The sequence below is a fragment of the Strix aluco genome, chromosome Z (assembly GCF_031877795.1).
Source record: "Strix aluco isolate bStrAlu1 chromosome Z, bStrAlu1.hap1, whole genome shotgun sequence".
In the NCBI taxonomy this organism is placed as follows: domain Eukaryota; kingdom Metazoa; phylum Chordata; class Aves; order Strigiformes; family Strigidae; genus Strix; species Strix aluco.
The window spans coordinates 81,532,274-81,552,362 of NC_133971.1; the positions used below are offsets into that span (position 1 = coordinate 81,532,274).

The 20,089-nt window shown below is 40.3% G+C and overlaps 2 protein-coding genes across 4 annotated transcripts in view; both read left to right on the forward strand.

Annotated features, from left to right (window-relative positions):
* The first annotated feature begins 500 nt into the window (after nt 1-500).
* Nucleotides 501-20,089, forward strand: part of ITGA1 (integrin subunit alpha 1) — a 75,210-nt gene continuing 55,621 nt past the window's right edge. For all 3 annotated transcript variants that reach the window (XM_074812492.1, XM_074812493.1, XM_074812495.1), the window contains exon 1: nt 501-704. In XM_074812492.1, coding sequence (XP_074668593.1) covers nt 677-704 — 28 coding nt within the window. In that variant the 5' untranslated portion in view covers nt 501-676. The remainder of the gene's footprint in view (nt 705-20,089) is intronic.
* PELO (pelota mRNA surveillance and ribosome rescue factor) lies at nt 6,276-11,593 on the forward strand. Its single transcript, XM_074812296.1, has 2 exons — nt 6,276-7,297; nt 8,447-11,593. The coding sequence occupies exons 1-2, from the start codon at nt 6,572-6,574 to the stop codon at nt 8,876-8,878; spliced, it is 1,158 nt and encodes a 385-aa protein (XP_074668397.1). The 5' UTR covers nt 6,276-6,571; the 3' UTR covers nt 8,879-11,593.

The following is a 20,089-nucleotide window of genomic DNA, read 5'->3' on the forward strand; positions in this document are numbered from 1 at the left end:
CGCAGCAAAGAGACGCAAAGACTCGAGAAAATCGTCCGCTCTCTGAAGAGTTACTGCATCCCTAGAGGCGCTGAGAATGGGCAAGGGGTGACTGGCTTCCTGCTGCAGGCAAATGACTGGCCGTAGAGTGCGTTTTTAAGGGGTGATGTAAGAGAAATTAAACCTGACCAGCCAAACACACCCCAACCTCAACGAGGTGTTTTTCCTCCTGAGAAGGGCGAGAGAGGTGGCCGTGGAGCACGCCTAGCTCTCTCCTGCCCTACTGGGAGAGGGGCTGTCCGGCGGGAGACACTTATTCATTAATTATGAGCGGGCAGATGTCCCTTTAAGGTCTGCCGTGCTCTCCGAGGGCTGCAGCCGGAGGCTTGGGGGGCGGGGGACGGATTTGGCTTTATTTGTACATTTTAGCGCTGGGCTAGTTTTACGGGGAGGTTTCCAAAGCTCAGAGGTCTTTGAGGGGTGGGTGGGAGGAAAGTTGTGTGCGGGGGGAGGAAGCTAAATTCTTCTTCATGCGAAGAAACAACGTAAAGACAGAATAACAAACAGGAAATGCCTAACTCGGCTGCAAGGCGGACGGGCGGCGCAGAGCGCTGAACTCCACTGGCAGCGCAGCACCGCTCCCGCCACCCCTGCCCTCGGCCCGGGCTCCCGGCCCCGGGCTCGCAGGAGCCCAGGCATGGCTGCCTCTTACTGGATGCTGACAGGTGAGCAAAGCCCTCTTTCTGTCTTGCTTTGAAGACCCAGGTCCCGAAAGCAGCTCTGCTCCTTGCGGGACGGGGGTGAAGATGTTGGGGGCTGGCACCCGAGTGACCGCGTCCCCCCTCCCCGATCCCTCCACCTGCCCCTGCCCCGGGAATGCCCTGCCCCGGGAATGCCCTCCCTGGAGCTGCCCTGCGGCTGGAGCCCGTGAGGGACTTCGGTTTGCTTCTCTCTGGGAACTTTAATCCCTAAACCAATTCTAGAAGCCGGGGGCGCCGCTAGATGAGGATGAATGAGAGAAATACTATGACTGAATCTGGCTTGGGAAGAGAGGTGTACCTAGCAACTTTTTTAAAATTAGGGTAGCTTTTCTGCTTTCCTTCGTTTGGCTTTCAGATGTTCTGAGTGGTAAAAGGGGAAGTGAGGAAGAGGTTAACTGAACCCATCTAACTTCAGAGAGATGAATTCATCCGGAGATGGAATATGTAATATTTCCTTTTAGGGTTTCATTTATTGTTAGGGACTTACTTGCTTTTTCAGAGAAAGAAAAAAAAAAAAAAGAAAAAAAGTACCGTAAGGAACAATCCCCCTAGCTAGTCAATCTGTAGTAACAATTAGGAGAGAAAATCAGGGGAACCCAAGAAGTGGGAAATAGGCTAAGGCAGTGCTGGGATACATGTGCTTGCAGATTTTGACACTGAGCTCCCCAGCAGCACACAGTGAACCTGAGGCAGTACAGAGGAAGAAATCAATTTCATAAGAATTGTCAAGATGCAGGCGACAGCAAGTGGGGAAAAGGCAACACTAGGGCTTTTCCCTCTTCTCTCTGTGCTTATTGTGCAAGAACAGATACAAGAAAATGTGAAAATCTGAATGTCATACTTTGGTGTGCCATATTTAGCCCTTGTTCATAGATGTCTTTTTATTACTTTTATTACACAGTGATATTCTTTTGTTTGTGTTCCTTCACAGAAGGAGGCTTTGTAAAGTGGTAACAATTCAGTGTGCCACAACTTCCCTTCAGAGTTGCAAAGTTGCCACTGGTACTGCTGGCAGATAATTCACCAATAATGACAAAAAGGTTTATTGTCAGATAGGAAAACATCTCAAGAGTAGGTCCCATACAGATCTGTTAGGGTCTTACTAAATTTTTTTTTGCTTTTGGGGGATTTTTTTGGTTATGTTTGGGGTTTTTTTAAGTTGGTGTGAAATAGAATGCACCTAGAAATAAGAGGAGGCATTACAGATACCAGGAATGTGATTCAAATTGTTAGCAATAAATAAGAGAAGTAGTTCTCCATAAAGAAGTCAAAATGTCATAAAAATAAGGACAAGGGGTTTTAAAATTACAGTGGAATAAAAAAATAAATGCAATGTAATTACATGCTCCTGTTTTTTTAAAAGAAAAAAAGGCAAATAATCTGGCATGCACTAGCAGACAAAAACAATAGGATAAAGGAGGTGCATACAGGTGTATGTCTGTGTATTTATACAGAATTTTTTTTTAATTCAACTTGGTGTTGGTGAGGCCCCTGAGAATCTTGAGTACAGGAAGTCTGACAGATGCAGACAGACAGTCAGAAGTGCACAGAAAAGTGACAAGCCTGATAAGGGCTGAGGAAAATTATCTGCAAAGAAAGACTGAATGAGTTAGGCTTGTTTATCTAGAAGAGAGAAACCTAAGGACAAAGTGTTAAGCATTTCAAATACATATTTTTACCAAAGTATTATTAGTGAGAATATTCTTCTAAATGTCAATGTTTTCTTTGTTTTGTGTGACACTCAATCATAACTTTCTATATTGGATGTGTTGGTTTACAAGGAGATTGATGAATAGCTGGTTCTCCATGTCCAACAAAGGACAAGAGAAAATCAACATAATTTGCTGTGCAAAAAACTTAGGTAACACCGAGAGAACTTTCTTACTCTTCAGGTAATGAATTGCTAGAACAGGCTATCAAAAAAACCCACCCCTGCATAATCTCTACTGAGTTTTGATGAAGTTGGATAAACACCTGTGAGGGTTGGTTGAGGTTTACTTCACCTGGCCTCAGTGTAAGTTTGACTAGGGATCTGCTAAAGTTTTCCCCTGCTTTATGTTTCAACAGAAGAGAAAGGAAGAAACCAATCCAAAGGGTTCCATTATTTTTTAATGCTTCTTCACTTACAGTTTTATGCATTCCCTCCTGGAATTCTCTCCTCATTGGTGATGATCATGTTGTTGGTACTGATTAAGAGTACTCAACTTTACGATAGGAAAGACCAGTAATCAAAAAGACAGAACTGTATGCAGAAAATGAAGTGGTCTCTGTCCAGAGTCTGCAAAGGCAGGACAGACACAGGATAAAGGCAAAGCATAAAAACCTCCTATTTTCCTGTTTCCCTCTCCATCTTTATCTTTTATCTTCCTTTGCTCTTGCAACAATGATGTCCAACATTTCTCAGCAGATATTTGAGATTCTTTCCCACTAGTTTTTCTTATCCAGGACTTAAGCATGTTTGCATGAATTCCAGCTAAAATGGCTATAATGTGGGGGAGAAAGGGTTTCCTATGAACATGACCTCTCCTTGTCTAAAAATCTGTACACAACCCACCTTCATAAGGCAGCTGATCAAGACTTGAAGATGTAGGGCACTGTGTCTCAAATGTTTTCAAACTAATATTACAAAAACAGCATGGCTCCAAAATCCCTGTGAATATATGCTGTTACTATTTTTGTCTTGTACTGTGCTTAAGAAGGTCTGAAAATGGATGCCAAATTGCTGCAATTATTAGTACCTATTTCTTTTAAAAAAAAAAAAAAGTGATAAATGGCACGAACTCTCAGGTTCTACATTTAGTCTTAATCATTTACCAAGACTGGAACAGACCATGTAATTTTGAACTTTTATGGTAAAACTGTATGTAGAGTTAAAAGTATCCACTTGTTTTTGCTGTACTGGGGTCAAATTCATTTCTCCCCAACATCAGCAAAACTAGTATGAACTTACAAACTTAGTTATATGGTTCTTAAATTTTTGGAAATGTTGTTTTTCTTCTACTACTCATTCTTTAACATATTCAAACAAATAACAATACCCAGTACTTACTTTTTACCAGAGTAGGCAAAGCATCATGACTAGTAAATGTTTTCCTTTGTAAGTTGGCGATGGTCTTGCTAATTGTGGATATATCATTGAAGTTTAGAGTTGCCACTAAAAACTTGCAGATCACTGTTCATAACTGTATAAAATCTCATTATTTGTTTGTTTGAGAAGACTTCTGTGCATCTCAATATCTCTTTCTACAACAGTCAATTTAATACGTTGAGTGGCAACTTTGTTTCAAGGTGGTTGTTCATTTTGGGTTGGGGTTTTCTTGTTTGTGTTTGGGTTTTTTAATGCAGCAAGTCACCTGCTTGCATGAACTGAATGTTTAGTTTCTACTGGATGGTACTGGATGCCAACCTGCAACCTTTATCTCCAGGGATGTGAGGCTGCTTGTAAAAATTAGACCGGAACCAACAGGCAGAGAAAAGTTTGTAAATACACAGCAGCAAAAGAATGAAAAATAAAATAAATATTAACGTGGAAGGTAAATACGCACTACAGCTAACTTTTCTTGAAAGAATAGCATGAGGTTAACCCTTGCAATTTAATAATTACAAAGAACATAAAGAAGAAAATTCACCATAAATTCACCATGCATTTACATAGATAAGTGAAAGGAACTCCTAAAGAAAAGCTGAATACACAATCTCTGCCTAAACCACAAAACATTAATACAAGATTATGAGTACGTACAAGCCCAAATGAAACAATTACTTATAGGTGTGCTTATATTATATTCCCTTGGGTGGTCCAGCTTCCTTCTGTGAAACCATTCATGCTAACAGAGTTAAGCATGTGTACTCACAGGAAGAGAATCTGAGGTCTCATAAATAAATCCTATTATGTAATATCTGATAAAGTTGTTTTTACATCAGTATCAAGCTTAGAAACAAGGAATGCACATTACTGGGCCAGATCTGAGTTCAGTGTCCTGTCACAACTCACTAGTGCTAGATAGTTGAGAGAAATGTGTATGTATACTGTAATGGGAGATATGGGATGATTTTTGCTCACAGTAGCCTTCTATCTCATTAAACCTTGACTCCAAAACCTTTCCAAGTCAGCAAATTCCATAATCCACAATGTTTTTTTCAGAAAAAAGAAATAAAGAAATCAGAAACTTCTTTTTAACAATTTGCCACTTTCTCATCTCTTAAGAGGATGTCCTCATGTTTTTTAGTTATGAGACTGAATATGTAGACATTCCAAACTTACTGTATCTGTTCCAGTTGCCCTGATACACTTATCAAGGCACATTAGTTTGTCTACTTTCTCAATTTTTTTTGTTCTTTTGAATCATTCTTCATAGAAGCATTTTTTCTATTCTCCATTCTTTTCCTCATTCTTTCTAAATTTGCAACGTTCATTCTGGAGTTTTCAGCATCGTACACTGTTTCAAAATAAGCTGCAGTACTTGCATAATGTCATTTTTTTAATATTATTTCTGGCTTGTTAGATTTGTCTAGGCTGCAAATTGAGCTGTGTAGTTACTGTTCGGGTCCCTGTTCTGTGCAGATATAATTGAACTAATCTGTGTGGTTTTGCAAGGCATATTACTTCCATTTGTCACCATCAAACTTCATTTGAAAAGTGTTTATCTGCCTCTGAAGCCTCTCTGAACTACCTCATTCTGATGAACTAGTAGTCAGGAAGCAGGTCAAGTTTCAGTACAGGCTGAAGTGAAACTTGCACGGTTAACCAAAAACTTTTAAACTGAAGTTCCGTTTAAGAGCAATGTCAAAGTAACAGTTCAGGTTTTAATGTTGCCTGGGTCTGGTTCTCATTTCACTCGGTGGCGGCTGTCAGACGAGCTGCCTCATTCACGCACCAGCAGCCGTTAAGTAGTACCGCCTGTCCTCCCAGACTCTGAGGTACTACGGCTTTCACTTACCACACCCAGAAACCTGGCTTCTTGGCCGTACCTTTCTCATCTACTTCTCGTTCTGTAACCATAACCTTCCACAACTGCTTAGTTTTTGTTTTCTATGTTTTTTTTTTTCCCCCCTCTTCTCAAACGTGAGAGACTGTTAGAAGCCTCTGACAGTTTGAATCGTCACTGTAAAGAGCTGGAGGAAAAGCAGCGCGGGCCCCGACCCCCTCCCGCCTCACACACGGAGACTGTAGCTGGGACACACATCAATTTACAGCGCTCTCCTGCGCACACAGGTGCATCGTGGCTACCTCCTAGTGCCCCCCCGAAGGCTTCCCTGCGCAGATCTCCGCATGGCTCTGGCTTGCGCCGGCTCCCCTGACGGCGGGCAGGAGGCGGCAGGTTACCCCGGCCGCGCCTCCACCACAGCCCGCGACACCGGGCGCCACCTCTGCGCGCAGCACCTCTGCGCATGCGCTGGGTCCTGATGCGGAGGCGCCGGGGAGGATGCGACCGTGCGCAGGCGTGCCGGGCGCAGAGGCAAAGTGGCGGGGGGGGGGGGGTGTGTGCGCGCCTCCGGGCGGTGCCTTTTAGGGCAGGCTGTGCGCATGCGCCTGGGGCGGCTGGGCCCTACGCATGCGCGCTGAGCTGGGCGAGGCGCCGGCTGCGAGTTCTTGGAGGAGCCGCCTCGCCGCGACTGGGGTTCAGTCCGGGCTTCGCTGCGGGCCCGGGGCAGGCCGGTGTTCGGTAAAGGCTGTCCATCGCGGCCCGAGCTAGGCCGGCTATCCGCCGGCCGGGAGCGCGCGTGTCGCGCCGCTAGGCCTCCCGGAGTAGGCCTGCTGGCCGCTGCCGCCGCGGCTGAGGGGAAACCGGGGGAGGGGGGCGGGCGCGGCGGCGCAAGGAACCGCCAGGATGAAGTTGGTGAGGAAGGACCTGGAGAAGGATAATGCGGGACAGGTGACCCTGATCCCCGAGGAGCCCGAGGACATGTGGCACACCTACAACCTGCTGCAGGTGGGTGACAGCCTGCGGGCCTCCACCATCCGGAAGGTGCAAACCGAGTCGGCCACGGGCAGCGTGGGCAGCAACCGTATCCGCACCACCCTCACCCTCTGCGTAGAGGCCATTGACTTTGACTCACAGGCCTGCCAGCTGCGGGTGAAGGGCACTAATATCCAAGAGAATGAGTATGTCAAGATGGGGGCCTACCACACCATCGAGCTGGAGCCCAACCGGCAGTTCACACTGGCAAAGAAGCAGTGGGACAGCGTGGTGCTGGAGCGCATTGAGCAGGCTTGCGACCCAGCCTGGAGCGCCGATGTGGCAGCTGTGGTCATGCAGGAAGGGTTGGCTCACGTCTGCCTGGTCACTCCAAGCATGACGCTTACCCGTGCCAAGGTGGAGGTGAACATCCCCCGCAAGCGGAAAGGGAACTGCAGTCAGCACGACCGGGCCCTGGAGAGGTTTTACGAGCAGGTGGTGCAAGCCATCCAGCGGCATATCAACTTTGAGGTAGTGAAGTGTGTACTGGTGGCTAGCCCAGGTTTTGTACGGGAGCAGTTTTGTGACTACATGTTCCAGCAGGCGGTCAAGACTGACAACAAGCTTCTGTTGGAGAACAGGTCCAAGTTCCTACAGGTAAGGCGCTAAACAGTCTCCAGAGTGGGTAAAAAGAGGCTTAAGAGCTGTCTGTAATAATAAAAGATAACGACGAGGGTGATGGGAAATAATACACTTACCAGAGAACATACATTTGTCTGAGTAAAAGGAAATTATTTTCCTGCCTCACAAACTATAAGGTAGTTATGCAAGATACAGGGATGGTTCCTTTCTAGGATACCTTAGTGTGTAGTAGAGAAAGTATTAAATGTTTCAAACTCACTATAAAGGCATATTTAATCTTTGATTAAGAGTGAAGTACAAGTTGGAAAATAGCTGTAGTGTTAATCTGTCAGCTTGTATAGCATGCATGTTTAATAACAGCTTTCTAAAGCTTTTTAAAAGCAAGTACCTGGATATGCGATAGGTCAGTTAATTTTGTTAGTTTTATACTACATAGTTAAAGGTTTTACAGGACAAAGCATTTTTTCCTGTTCCCTTAGTCATCTCATTGAGTGAGTGAGTGGATTTTTTTGCCTTTCACTGAAACAGGCAAACTGGGAGCCTAAAATAAGTTTTTCTTTTCGTAAGGATACTTGTATCATTTTTTAATTGGAGCCTGTAATATGTGCTTGCAAAAGGCTGGTGGGCAGCACAGGGAAGCGTGTCCCAGTAGTTTGGTCACGAAGTTTAGGAGACACACTGCACTAAGAAGCCACCTTTTGCGTTTGTATCAAATGTACTTCACAGCTTTGCAAGCACAGTAGCTGTGCAGTTGTGCAAGACTTGATGCTTTTGCACTATATGTGTTCAGTCTTAAGAGGTCTTCCTCTTCTTCAATGCTTGAAAAGGGAGAGGCTTAAGTCTTAGTTTTATAGTAGTTTCAAGTGGCCCTACTTGGGCACTCTCTGAAACAGCTTGCATATTTAACACAGTCTTTGGATAAGAGAAACAGCTTTCCTGCATTTCTTAAAATACAGTTTAAGGGATTTGGTATAGGCTTTGGGTTGCAGGAGGGATCTTTTAAGAAAAGAATTGTGTGGGTTTCAAGAAAAAGGTATTTATCTTGATTACTAGTCAAGGAAATTATTATGTATAGTGGAAGCTCTTTGTGATTAGCTAATCAAGAAAATGGTCCTTTTTATTTAAAAAAAAACCCAACAAACCTTTGACTTTTTTTTACTCTAGGTCCACTCTTCTTCGGGACATAAATACGCATTGAAGGAAGCCCTCTGCGACCCAGCTGTAACTAGCCGTCTCTCTGACACTAAGGCAGCTGGTGAGGTCAAAGCCTTAGATGACTTCTATAAAATGCTGCAGCATGAGCCTGACCGTGCTTTTTATGGTCTAAAACATGTGGAGAAGGCCAACGAAGCCATGGCCATCGATACGTTGCTGATCAGCGATGAGCTTTTCCGGCACCAGGATGTGGCTACACGTGCCCGATATGTTAAATTGGTAGATAGCGTGCGGGAGAACATGGGCACAGTACGCATTTTCTCCAGCCTTCATGTGTCCGGAGAGCAGCTTGGCCAGCTGACAGGGGTGGCAGCCATCCTGCGCTTTCCTGTTGCTGAGCTCTCTGACCAGGAAGATGAATCTAGCTCTGAAGAGGATTGATAACACTGACTTAATTCCACAATTTCTTCTCCAAATCATGTTGAAATGACATTAAAGGCCCTCCCTTCCTAAATACTGTGTGCAGATGTGCCATGACATGTAATTTAAGTTTTTGATAGTATTTCTTACAGTGTATAGCTCTGCTCAGCACACTAATGGATATCTGTTCTATGGTAATGATTATTGGCATACTGTGCATTGGAGCTGACTGGTTTTGCAAGTTACACCCTGGACCTCCAGCAGTACAAGAAAACATTTGACTCCCAGAAGCTGCTCATTCTGCATGTTAAGGCAGACTGGCAGCTTAGTCTTTTGATGTGTGTATGACATGATAAACTAAGAGGGAGAAAATAATGCCAGACTATTTCTGTCAAATGCTTGAAAAGAGTATTGCAAAAGAAATGTGAACTTCTCCATGCAATACCTATAAAAACTCTGCTTGATCTTAGGAACTCACCATTCTTCCTAAGATTTGCCAAAGGAGTGGGATCAAGATAATCTGTTAGGGCGTTTTGTGGTGTTATGAGTCTAGCCACGTAAATATTTCTGTGAAACATCTGAACTGATCGTTCAGAAACCAGACCCTTTAAACTAACCATTTCCTCCCTAATATGATAGTAGATGCAAGACAAATTGTAAAGCTCAGTGCACCCATTTCAGTTATCTTTCTGAATGCTATTATCTTTGGAGATTGTCCTGAAAGCTAACAAGGTATGATATATCTTCTCTGACTCTGTTCTGATAAATTGGCATTGGGATTATCTAGCACCCAGTTCTGAGAAGGTATATGAAAAGGCTTACAAAATCAGGACCCTAGTTTCCATGAGGAATCTTTTGACAACAAGTAGTAGTTTAGGTAGATTCATAATCTGGTATTTTTCTATATGTGTACCTCTTTAAAAACATACATAAGCTGTGGTACAGAAGTAAAGATTGAAAATTTATAAATCAAACTTCAGTTTAAGATAATGACAGCTGTAAAAATCAGAATTACTTTCCAGTTATTTGATCTACTCAAAGTATTGAGAGCTGCTATGAGTTTTGTTTCTTTACTAGACAATAAATCTTAGGCTGAGGAAGCAGAAACTGCTTTCAGATTCTGACATACCTTCAAGGGGATTGTTCAATTTAAACCAGTGCTTGATGGTGTAGGTTGTGTGTGTAAATAAGCTTTCCTTTTTTAAATGTGAAGTCTAAGGAACGCATGAACAGAACTTTATGAACACTGATTCTTCTCTCACTGAACACAAGCAAGCCCATTAAGACAGTTATTTAGAGTCAGCTTGCACAGATAAACTATGTTATTTGAGCTTACGTTTTTGTCTTGAATGGTGTCAACTGCCACAAGTCATAGAATGCTCAGGTAGCTTCCTTCAGCCATTAGGACTGGTTAAATTAAAATTCTTTTTTTTTCTTTTAAAAATCTGCCTAAGCTGATTATACTCCTTGCCACCTAGAAAGCACCTTGATTCCTGCTATATATGGAGTTAAACGTAAAGAACATATGAAGCAGGTAGAAGAATCTGATCTTCAATAAATATTACTTATATGCAGCAAATTGTGGCCTTAAACAGGCTCATAATGTCTAAACAAGGTCATTAATTTCTTTAAGATAAACTGGTATATTAGTATTTCCCTTCTTATAAGTAATGCCAATTTGTTGCAATTGTACGCAAATGACGCTTACATTCAGAATTGCAGTACACCAGGAAACTCTTGGTTTAATTCTCAGCAAACTGAGAGACAAATCAAACTGTTCCTTGGTTGTGGAATGTTTTGTTTTCTATTAGACCAAACTGATTCCAATTATTCCATTTTAAACAAGTAACTATAAAGAGGTTTTGCTGTGTACTGTAAGATTATGGCAGTTCTGCAAGTCTGTGTTTTGTGCTTGTGGTAGTGTATCACCAAGGAAAAGCAGCAGCCATTTTGCTGCTTGTTTGGTTTTTTTAAGGTATAACAGCCAACATCTGGTAAGAAAATATGTTCATAGTGATTCTTGGAATTATTTACACTTCGAATTAAAATTCTGCACTGACTTTACAATTCATGAGTACTTTTTTTAGCTATTGCTATCATAGCATTAACTTTCTGCAGGAAATGCACATCTAGTTGCCCAAAGTATGGAAGGGTGGGATTTTTTTTTTTTTTGGTAAGCATTTTTGTAGTAAAATAAATATACAGTCACTATGTAGACAAATGCTTCCTGTTTCAGGAAACAGCCTAAGGGTTTGATATTGAAAGTAGGCTCTTTTCAGTAGTTGCAGATGCTTGACCTGGCAAAGTTCCAGAGTTGCTAGTATCTTTTACATTTAAAGGAGTTTGAAGAGTTGAAAAGTCTATATTGTCAAAGATGCTTGCTTAACCAGACCTTAATGTCTGCGTGTAGATAACACAAGGAAGATGCGTGTTACCTGCAGATCAAATGAGTGAGTGCTGGAGCCATGGGAAAATATTTTTTTTCTCTTCTTTGGAGCTAAACATACATGAACTAAAAACTGTTTGCAATATGAAAATTGTTCTCTTGCATCTTAAAGTTTTTAGTAATTTTGAACAGTGTCTCAGTTTAGTTTCTGGTTATGTTCTGACATAATTCTGTGAATTAATACCATGGTTATCTTTCAATTCTTCAGTTTTCAAAATGAACGCACATTGTCGGACTTCTTAATGTTTGTTACCTTTGGTAGGAATAAAGCTTTAAAATCTATCATGAAATCAGCTTGATCCTGAACCCTGCTGTGCCCTTCAAAGATTCAAATAAATTCATTAATCTGGGTCATAAAGCCTCTCTTGCAAGCTCAGACTTTGGAGCAGGCCCCAGTCTGTTAGTTTTGTCACCTCTGGCATTTAAATCCAGTCGTTATATAAATTTTTTTGTGGTTGTTTACCAAATAAAGTTTGGTGCAAAACATGAGGTCACCACCAGCAAGAGACTAAAATAATCCTGCTAGCTATAAAGCAAAATAAAAGATAAATCTTTCAGTAAAACTATAAAGCATTTAACCGTATTTGACCTAGTGAATTCCTCATGTCCCTCCTGCTGTCTTCACCCTTGTACACTATGTGAGCAAAATGATGGTAATGATCTTTTGACCACTCCCTGACCACCAGTGTAACAAGAGACCATAGCTCTTCAGCTTTTTGTGATGTAACTAGTGTGATGTTTTTAAAGCCATGTAAATGTCTGAAGTAATTTTCATTTGCTACTGTTATCTCAAAGGTTAAGTAGCTCTGAGTATTAAAACTATCTTACCCTTTGAAAATTTTTTAGCTTAACTTCTGAGCTGCTCAGCTTGGTTTGCCTTTTTTCATGAAGCTACATTATAGCTGCCTTCTCATCTGACTGATTTATAGCTTGAACCTCTCTGATTTCTTTCTGGAAGCTGCATTATCCATCCAGAAAATGTGCTCAGTTTCGTAAAAGCAAAATGGGCATAAAAGATATGACCATTTTTAGTCACCCAGTCTGTTCACTTGTCTCAGATTTTCATATCTCTGACTTTTTAAAGAAAACAAGACTTTCTTAAAGGAATAGAAGTCTAGTTTTGCAGGAAAAAGATGTTCTCGGAATGTTTATGCTGTTGTTCTGTCTGAAGCCACATTTGTGCAGTGTGTGGTCTATTGCTTCTATAAAAAATCTAAGCAATTTTAAAAATATGAAACTGCAATTAGGGTTTGCAATTAGGAATCCTTGTTTATAACCCAAAATTGGAATTCCTGCAAGACACATAATAACAAAAATATGAAGAAATTACTTCAGAAAACTACTTATCTATATATTTTTTCGATATGGCAAAATCAGACTTGAATTATTTTTTCTTGCTCTCTGATATATCAGTTGCTTTTTTCAGTTCCCCCCAACCTTTTTTTTTAACGATAAAGTGAAAATGTTTGTTTTAGAATGAAGTTCTCAAAATGTGGCTAGGTGCAACGGAGGTGATTCAGGTTGATGACTGTTAGAAAAGTAGTTTCTTCTTCAGGCTGTGCTAATGGGGGGAATGGTACTGATCTGAGAGTCATTCACTTCTCTCTTCTTGTTCGATATACACCTGCAACTTGTTTCAAAGTGAATGATGAAAATTTTGATGCTGTTAGAATTTAGGATTTCTGTTTTGGTTTGATTTAGCAGATGGTGGGAACAGAAGAGAGACATGGCATTGCAGTTGATTATTTTGCGGTATCTGTGTTTCTCCCATAACAGCCACAACTTGCTTTTAGGAACTGTTGTATTCAGATTTTGTATAGGAAAATAGTATTTTGCAAACTCATTATTCTGTTAGTTTAGAGTTAAGAAAATGCCTAACCATTTGGTTCTTGTGATTATTGTTATAATTCTTAATTTAGGCTCTGACGTGGGTCAAGCCTGGGCTTTTTCAGCAATGGAAAGAGTAAACATACACTGTGGAGCTTCTTGTGTGACAGTTGCCCAAAGAATTGCTTAATGAGCATAATGCTTACTCCTGCCACATTTTTTATGCTTGACTCAAGTAGGGCATTGACTTTGATTTGAGGATAACTGCTTGCATGATATAGAACATAAAGGAAAGAAATGTCTCCAGTCTAACAACCAAACTGTAGTGCATATTCTCTGTAAATTTGTGAACTTGACTGTTTTAGAAATGCAGTATAGTTTTTCTGTGAAAGAATTGTCTCCTGAGGTGTCTTAGCCTAAAATAGAGAGTGAGGAAAAGGTCTCTGAAGTCATACTTGTTTATTCTGTTGTCTGAAAATAATTCTTCCTCTTGTCCCACTTGAGGGCTGTACAAGAAACAGAGCGGGGGCTGATACCAGAGCAGCACTTGCTTCCAAGTCAGTGTCTTCTGGGAAATGCAACATGAAGCAGCAGCTTTCAAGCCCTGCCAGCTCCTGTCAGATTTCGCTATATCAACCTCTAATTTATTGCCTTCTTTTTGGGAAATGCTATGGTCACAGCTAATGTAATTACTGCCATGCTGATCTAATAGTTACTCTAGAAGTCAAATTAGAGCTGATCATGAATCAATCCTCTGACAAAATAGCTGTTTCATTAGAGAACATTAATTAGTTGAAAGGAGTCCTTCTTTTTAGGAATGTACATACCAGACTTGCTGGGAAGTTTTTTTCTCTGGTCCAAAATGGAATTTCTAACCAAAGCCAAGCCTAGAATTGCAAAGAAGTCTAGGGGTTTAAGGAGTCATATGGGACAGAAGATAGGAAGCTTAAGACCCTTTTCCATTTCATTGTTAACACTGGGCTAAAGATGCTCCCTTTTCTGTCAGTGTCTTTGGTAAGTACAGTTCCACATTGTATAAGCAAATAAATGTTTTTATATTTTGGTCAAGATAGCTAAACCACAACTGACTCAGGTATGAGATCTCTTGGGATGTGGGACACAATTTTCAGATTTCTGATCTGAATGGGACAGGAAAGTGATTGAAAACTGAGACTGTTCCTACATAATGCACTCCAGCTGTAGTCTTCACATTTCAGAAAAAAGCCCTGAGTGGGGTTCCAAGTTTCAAAAAGATTTTGGACCTGGTGGCAGCCAAACAAATCTAATTTTGAAGACAGGCAGATTATTTCCTATGCAGCCTTAATACAAACTCTTAGACATTTGCTTTACTTAGAACAAATGTTTTTAGCTGGCTTTTACTGAAAGCACTTCAGAACAAAGAAATGAAACACAAAATGTATGTAAACTTATGTATGTGTGTGCATCTGTAAAGATGCAGTATCCTCAAAGAATGTGGTATTTTCATGTAAAAAATAAAGCTAACTTGAATCTTAGCTTGTAGTTGCTTTTGTAGCTGAAGGAATGACTCAGCATGCAGGCTTGACAGTTATCTTCAGGCCTCCATATTTGTTTATGGTAGGAGGGCTTCATAGTAAGTGCTACATTTAGGATGTCTGACAGCTGGTTGTTGAATGCCCATGAAGGTGTCCTTCAATGGCTTCTGAAGCTCTGAAAGCTGCAACAGGTTTGGCTGAAGAGAATTGCCTTTTCTTTGACCTGCAGTGTTCAGCCTGGTGACTTCAAGTGTTTAATACTGGTACAGGTATTTAAGTTTAGATGTGAGAGAAATTAATTAATTGCATTCATTTATCTTAGTGGAATAGTTGCCATAAGACCACTTCTACTCCCTTTGGTAAAGAGAACTCTTTTATCCCATATAATTGATTCCTCTCCTGACTAGAAATTGCTGTTCTGCTACAGGGTGGCTAAGAGAAGCTGAAATGGACTTTCTTCAGCTATGGTGCAGGGAGAACATCAGCTGCCTGCCAGGACAGCTGTGTGGACTGGGGCAGCAGCTGCCCTCACTCCCAGGCTATACCTAGGACCTGTTGGGACAGCAGTGGTGAGAGGCAGAAAAGGAGCAGCTGCCTCATGAGGGAGCTTTTCCAGGTTCCAAAGTCATGAGGAAAGATGAAAAGCTATAGTTCAATGGAAAACATGGGATGCTGTGTTGGGCATACAACTTCTTCCCCATAGAAAGCTGCAGTGGGTGCTTGAAATATCTGTACTCTTAACAACACATCCTCAGTTGAGGGTAAGGTGCCAGCTGATGTGATTAAGCATGTGTCCAAGGAAGAGGAGCCTTGAGCGTGAGGCTGAGACTTGAGATATTGAGGCCTTGCTAATCCTGTCGCTATGGAGTAACTAATTTCTGGCAAGCATGGTACACGTGTCACATACAGCATTATTACTGTATCTGTGGCTTGTGAAAGACTTTGTTTTCCTTTCATACCTGTCTGAAAGCCACCTTTTTCAAAAGTAGTATGTAGTGCTTTGTGAAACACCTCAATGTGTTGTGTTGGCGATCGGTGTGATAGGCAAAGGAAAAATTTCTAGTCAGACATAAAAAACCCCAAACCACAGAAGCTGATTGAAATAAGCCTTTCAGAGTTTTTGAAGGGATGCTTAGTGAGAAGAAACAGTAACAGAAAGCCAGAAAAAAAAAAATAATGCTAAAAGATTTGTTTGGGGTTTTTAACAGTGTTTCAGGTTGTTTCAACTAAAGCATTGTTTTTTAAAATAACCAGGTCATCAAGTCAGTCAAATGGCAAGTTTTTAGACTTTTTCTCTTGAAAGTCTCAGAAATCAGTTACTAAAACTGTATTAATACACAGTTGAGCATTGTGATCTTGGTAAACAACAGATTTATGACTGTTTAAGCAATTGCAAGGCATCTGCACATATTTTATCCAAGCCTACTTGCATGGTCCTGTGTATTTTTGTTAAAAGACAAAAGTCGTATTACGTGTTTAGAAAGAACAAATTAATGTTGACAATGAATGCTGACAACTGTAAGTTTAGCTTTTCCTAATTTTGAAGACTTGTCTTTCTAGCCTAAGTAAGTTATATACATCTATTATAGGGTTTTTTGGGTTTTTTTCAGGGCAGAGTACTGAAATTGTCACTGAAAAATGTTCAGTGCTTTAGGCAGTAGTGCCTTGAAATTGAAGTTCTCACTTTTACTTCTAGAACACACTTAAAACTACTCTGTTCCCTAGCTTAAGCACTTTTATTTTGACATAATAACTGGCAAGAAATAAATATATGTTGGAGAGCAGAAATTTCCTACTACTGGAAAAATGAGAAGTTGGAACAGCCTTCCAGTCAGAAAAATCAGAGCTAAAGGTTGCTTTTATATGGAATTTTTTTACCCTGAAAAATATGTAGTTGCCAGCAATAGATAGGAATCAATCCTGTACCCTATGCTCTGAACAGAAACAGCACTTGGTATTGTTATTTTAGTGGAGCATTGTGTTGCCCCGTTTATATCAGTCCAATTCTTAGTGCACATGTTTGCACCACATCTCAACAGATTGTACCACAATACTGACCTCATGTCAGACGGGGATTAGCTGTCTGAGCTGACTATACAAAAATGCTTAGATTAGGTACCTGATACGGGCTTATTAAGTACTTGCCTTTTGATCTCTGCCAGTTTGATGTTCTCCAGGAGTTTTAAAGACTTATTAAAAACATTTTTGAGCGTTTTATTTGTAAACAGGCATCAGTCTCAAGTTATTGAAATGTGTTTCCTTTAGAAAGCATGTTTCCTCCAGTGAATCTGAGGCAAGCTGCTGTAAACTGGTCCTCTGAGTATATCGGCACAGTTTAGAAAAGTCAGTTTCAGAAAGAGGCAAATGTGGTATGCAAAGAGCGAGCTATAGACCAAAGGAGAATAAAAAGAGGGCACAGCATCAGCTCTGCTGTGCTTTCTCTAGCTGAGCTGAAAGGAAAAGCTGGAAGTGATCCATTGCCACTCTATGCTGCTGAAACTGTAGTTGAAGCGCTACTTGCATAAAGCTGATCTTTGATAAGGTAGCATGTATTTGCAAAAAGAATATTGTAATGGCACAAGATACTTCTGTGCCTTTTTAGGAGGTCCTTTTTTAACACTGACAGCTCCCGTTGGCTTTAGAAAACTGAGTCACTCTTAAATAACATGAAAACTGACCTTAGCTTTGCAAACTTCAGTTTAACCTGGACAAGTGACATCTACACAAGGAAATAAAATTTCCTCTCTGTTAAGCTTCCATGGTACTTTTGTGAAGTTGATGCAGGTGTTTGAAAGAAAGAGTAACAGGTTCTTTATGGAACCCCTGGTAATACCAGAATACTTTATGAACAGGCCTGAGCCAGACAGATATCTTAAAATCACGGGTGTACTTCATGTGCTGTGGGTAGGAAATGTAAGTTATTAGTGCCAGTAATTCATGTAGAAAGCTCTATCTTAAACTGCATCTAAAAAACAGGATGTTTTTCTACCTCTAGAGTCCAGCTTTAATTTTTGGAGAGGGAAACAAACCTTCCTCTTATAATCTCTTCAAGGCTAGTTCCAAATTTCCCTGAATTGTTTATTGACAAGTAAAAAAGAACATTTGCAGTAAAAAGACCTGAGATTAATTCCGTAGTCCTTTCAACTGGTTTACCAGTAAAATCACTACACCAACAGTACATCAAAAGAGGTGCTCATGCTCTTACTGGTACTTGAGTGTCTTGATCTTTAAAAATTAGTCAATATGGTTGATGATGCATATCATTATGCTGAAGTTTTCAGTATGTTGCTATTCAATATTGATAATTCATGGTGATATACTGGCTTTTGCAGAATTTATTAACTTTTTCATTGGGAAAAAAAAGTGTCTCGACTATAAAAATATACCACATAGAAAGAATGTTAAATCTCCATAAACATTTACTACAATTTAAAAAATTACTTTATTTCCCAAACCACATAGTGAATTGACAATGGTAGAGGCCCCAATCTTGGTTGTATTCCACTTCAAATATGATTATTTCAGGGAACCAGTTTCTAATCTACACTAGAGGGGTGTATTTCTCATTTCATCTGAGTGATACCAATGTGAAGTTGGTACTAGTGTGAAGTTGGTGTTCTGGCTTTGTCGGTTTTTCTGATGATCTCAGGTGAACATTGTACACCACTTCCTGACTTACTGGTACATGAATCCATTTACAGAAGTTCGATTTTATCTGTTGCCTGTAAATTACATTCACCTCCCAGGTAGACTGAAGATTAGCTACTAATTTATAAAATGTTGAGCCTGTGAAAGTCCTTGTGATTGTCTTAGACTGTAAGATGAGTAAAGCTGCTTAAGTAAATAAATACACATAGCAGTAGTCTATGAATTGCCTAGTGCAATACTAATTGTTCCTGTTGATTTTTTTTTTTTTTTTGTCCAAATGAACAAACCTTTGTATTGCTGATCTTCAGTTTTTCTTAGGGTGCAGTGTCTTTTGTGATGTGTATGTGGTGGTGTTTTTTGTAGCCTTTTCTAGATTAGGCAGCTATTTTATGGTTGTTTATGTTCATGGAAGACTCGATTTAATGACCACTGTGGTCATTTGCAGTCCCATATTCTTGTCTGCTTGGATTTCTCAGTTAAAACTGTAAAATATATGTTTTCATGGAGCCTTATTCTTTAAACTGTCCAGTGCAAGAAAAGATTTCTTACCACTGTTAAGTCATAGGTAGAGACAAGTAAGGAAACAGACTGGCTGAGGATTATCTTCTCTTTTAGCAGTGAACAGTCATAAATTTCAAACCAGAAAAACTGTATGCCTTGGTAGAGAGCTGATGCTGTGATTACCCATGATGGTGCATGCTTACGCCAGACTCAGGATTTTGCTAGTGAGCAAGTCAGAGCTGATCTCTGCAAATAGGCAGTGCCTGCTACCCTGTGCTCTTGCAGGACAGAGCTGGCATTCCCTGCAGGCATTTTGCTGCTGTGCAGTTGGGAATGAAGAAGCACTTCCATCTGACCTCGTGGTGCGAGAGTGCTAACATCTGGGAACCATTCATGGTCAAATTCCAGCGTTTCAACAAATATGTGACTTATTTTCCATTACTGCCTGTAGCAATCTCTTATCAACTGTATTCTCACTGTAGTTGTTTTTCTGGTTACTGATAAAGTTTAAAAAAACATCTTGAACAATATTATTGACAATACAGTTGATTCATTGTAGAGAATTAACATATGCAATAGGAAAGAAGAATTGTTTGGATAATAGCTTGTTTTTTTCAGTCTAAGCTCAATATCAAGCATTTTAAAAATTTTTCAAAATTAGATTTTAGCAACAGTAGGTATCATCCCTTACTCTCCAATTCTGCTCCTGGAAAACTGCAGGTACAATTATTATAGTGCAAAAAACTTGGTTTAAACTTTACAAGAATACTTACGTTTGTAAAAGTGTTTTCTATCTTAGACTGTTGTAGCATCTCCCTGTGCCGTTTAAATGGAGTTCAGTTTTGTAAATAGCTTGTTGATTTACATTTTGCCCAAACCTGTTAGCTTTATATAATGAGTTTGTCTGAAAAATGATATAAGTCTTTGTGCTAAGAAGTAGTTTGAAGTTTAAGAGTTTTCAAGTCCCTGTTGAATTATGAGACTACATATTGCAAACAGGGAAATATGGGATTCTTTTTTATGTAGCCATAACATAAGAAGCTGGAGCAACATAGTGGTTCCCTCTTACTCTACAAGAAGATGGCTCAGATAAAGAAAATAATGTTCTTTTGTGCTCCAGTGAAAATTATCATAGACGCTGTACTAACAGAAATAATAGGAAAGGTGTTCTCTATATAATTTGACTATAGTTTGGAAGTTGTTTTTTTTTTCTTTTAATATACACACCTGAGATGTAATACCGAAGTGTGTCCATCCCCGCTGGCTCTGGAATTTTTGCTTGGTCTGCATAGCAGA

Excerpts from the sequence above, each read along its gene's own strand:
- PELO (XM_074812296.1), top strand. The coding sequence starts at position 6,572 with ATGAAGTTGGTGAGGAAGGACCTGGAGAAGGATAATGCGGGACAGGTG. Across the intron at positions 7,298-8,446 it reads ACAGGTCCAAGTTCCTACAG|GTCCACTCTTCTTCGGGACA; the intron begins GTAAGGCGCTAA and ends TTTTTACTCTAG.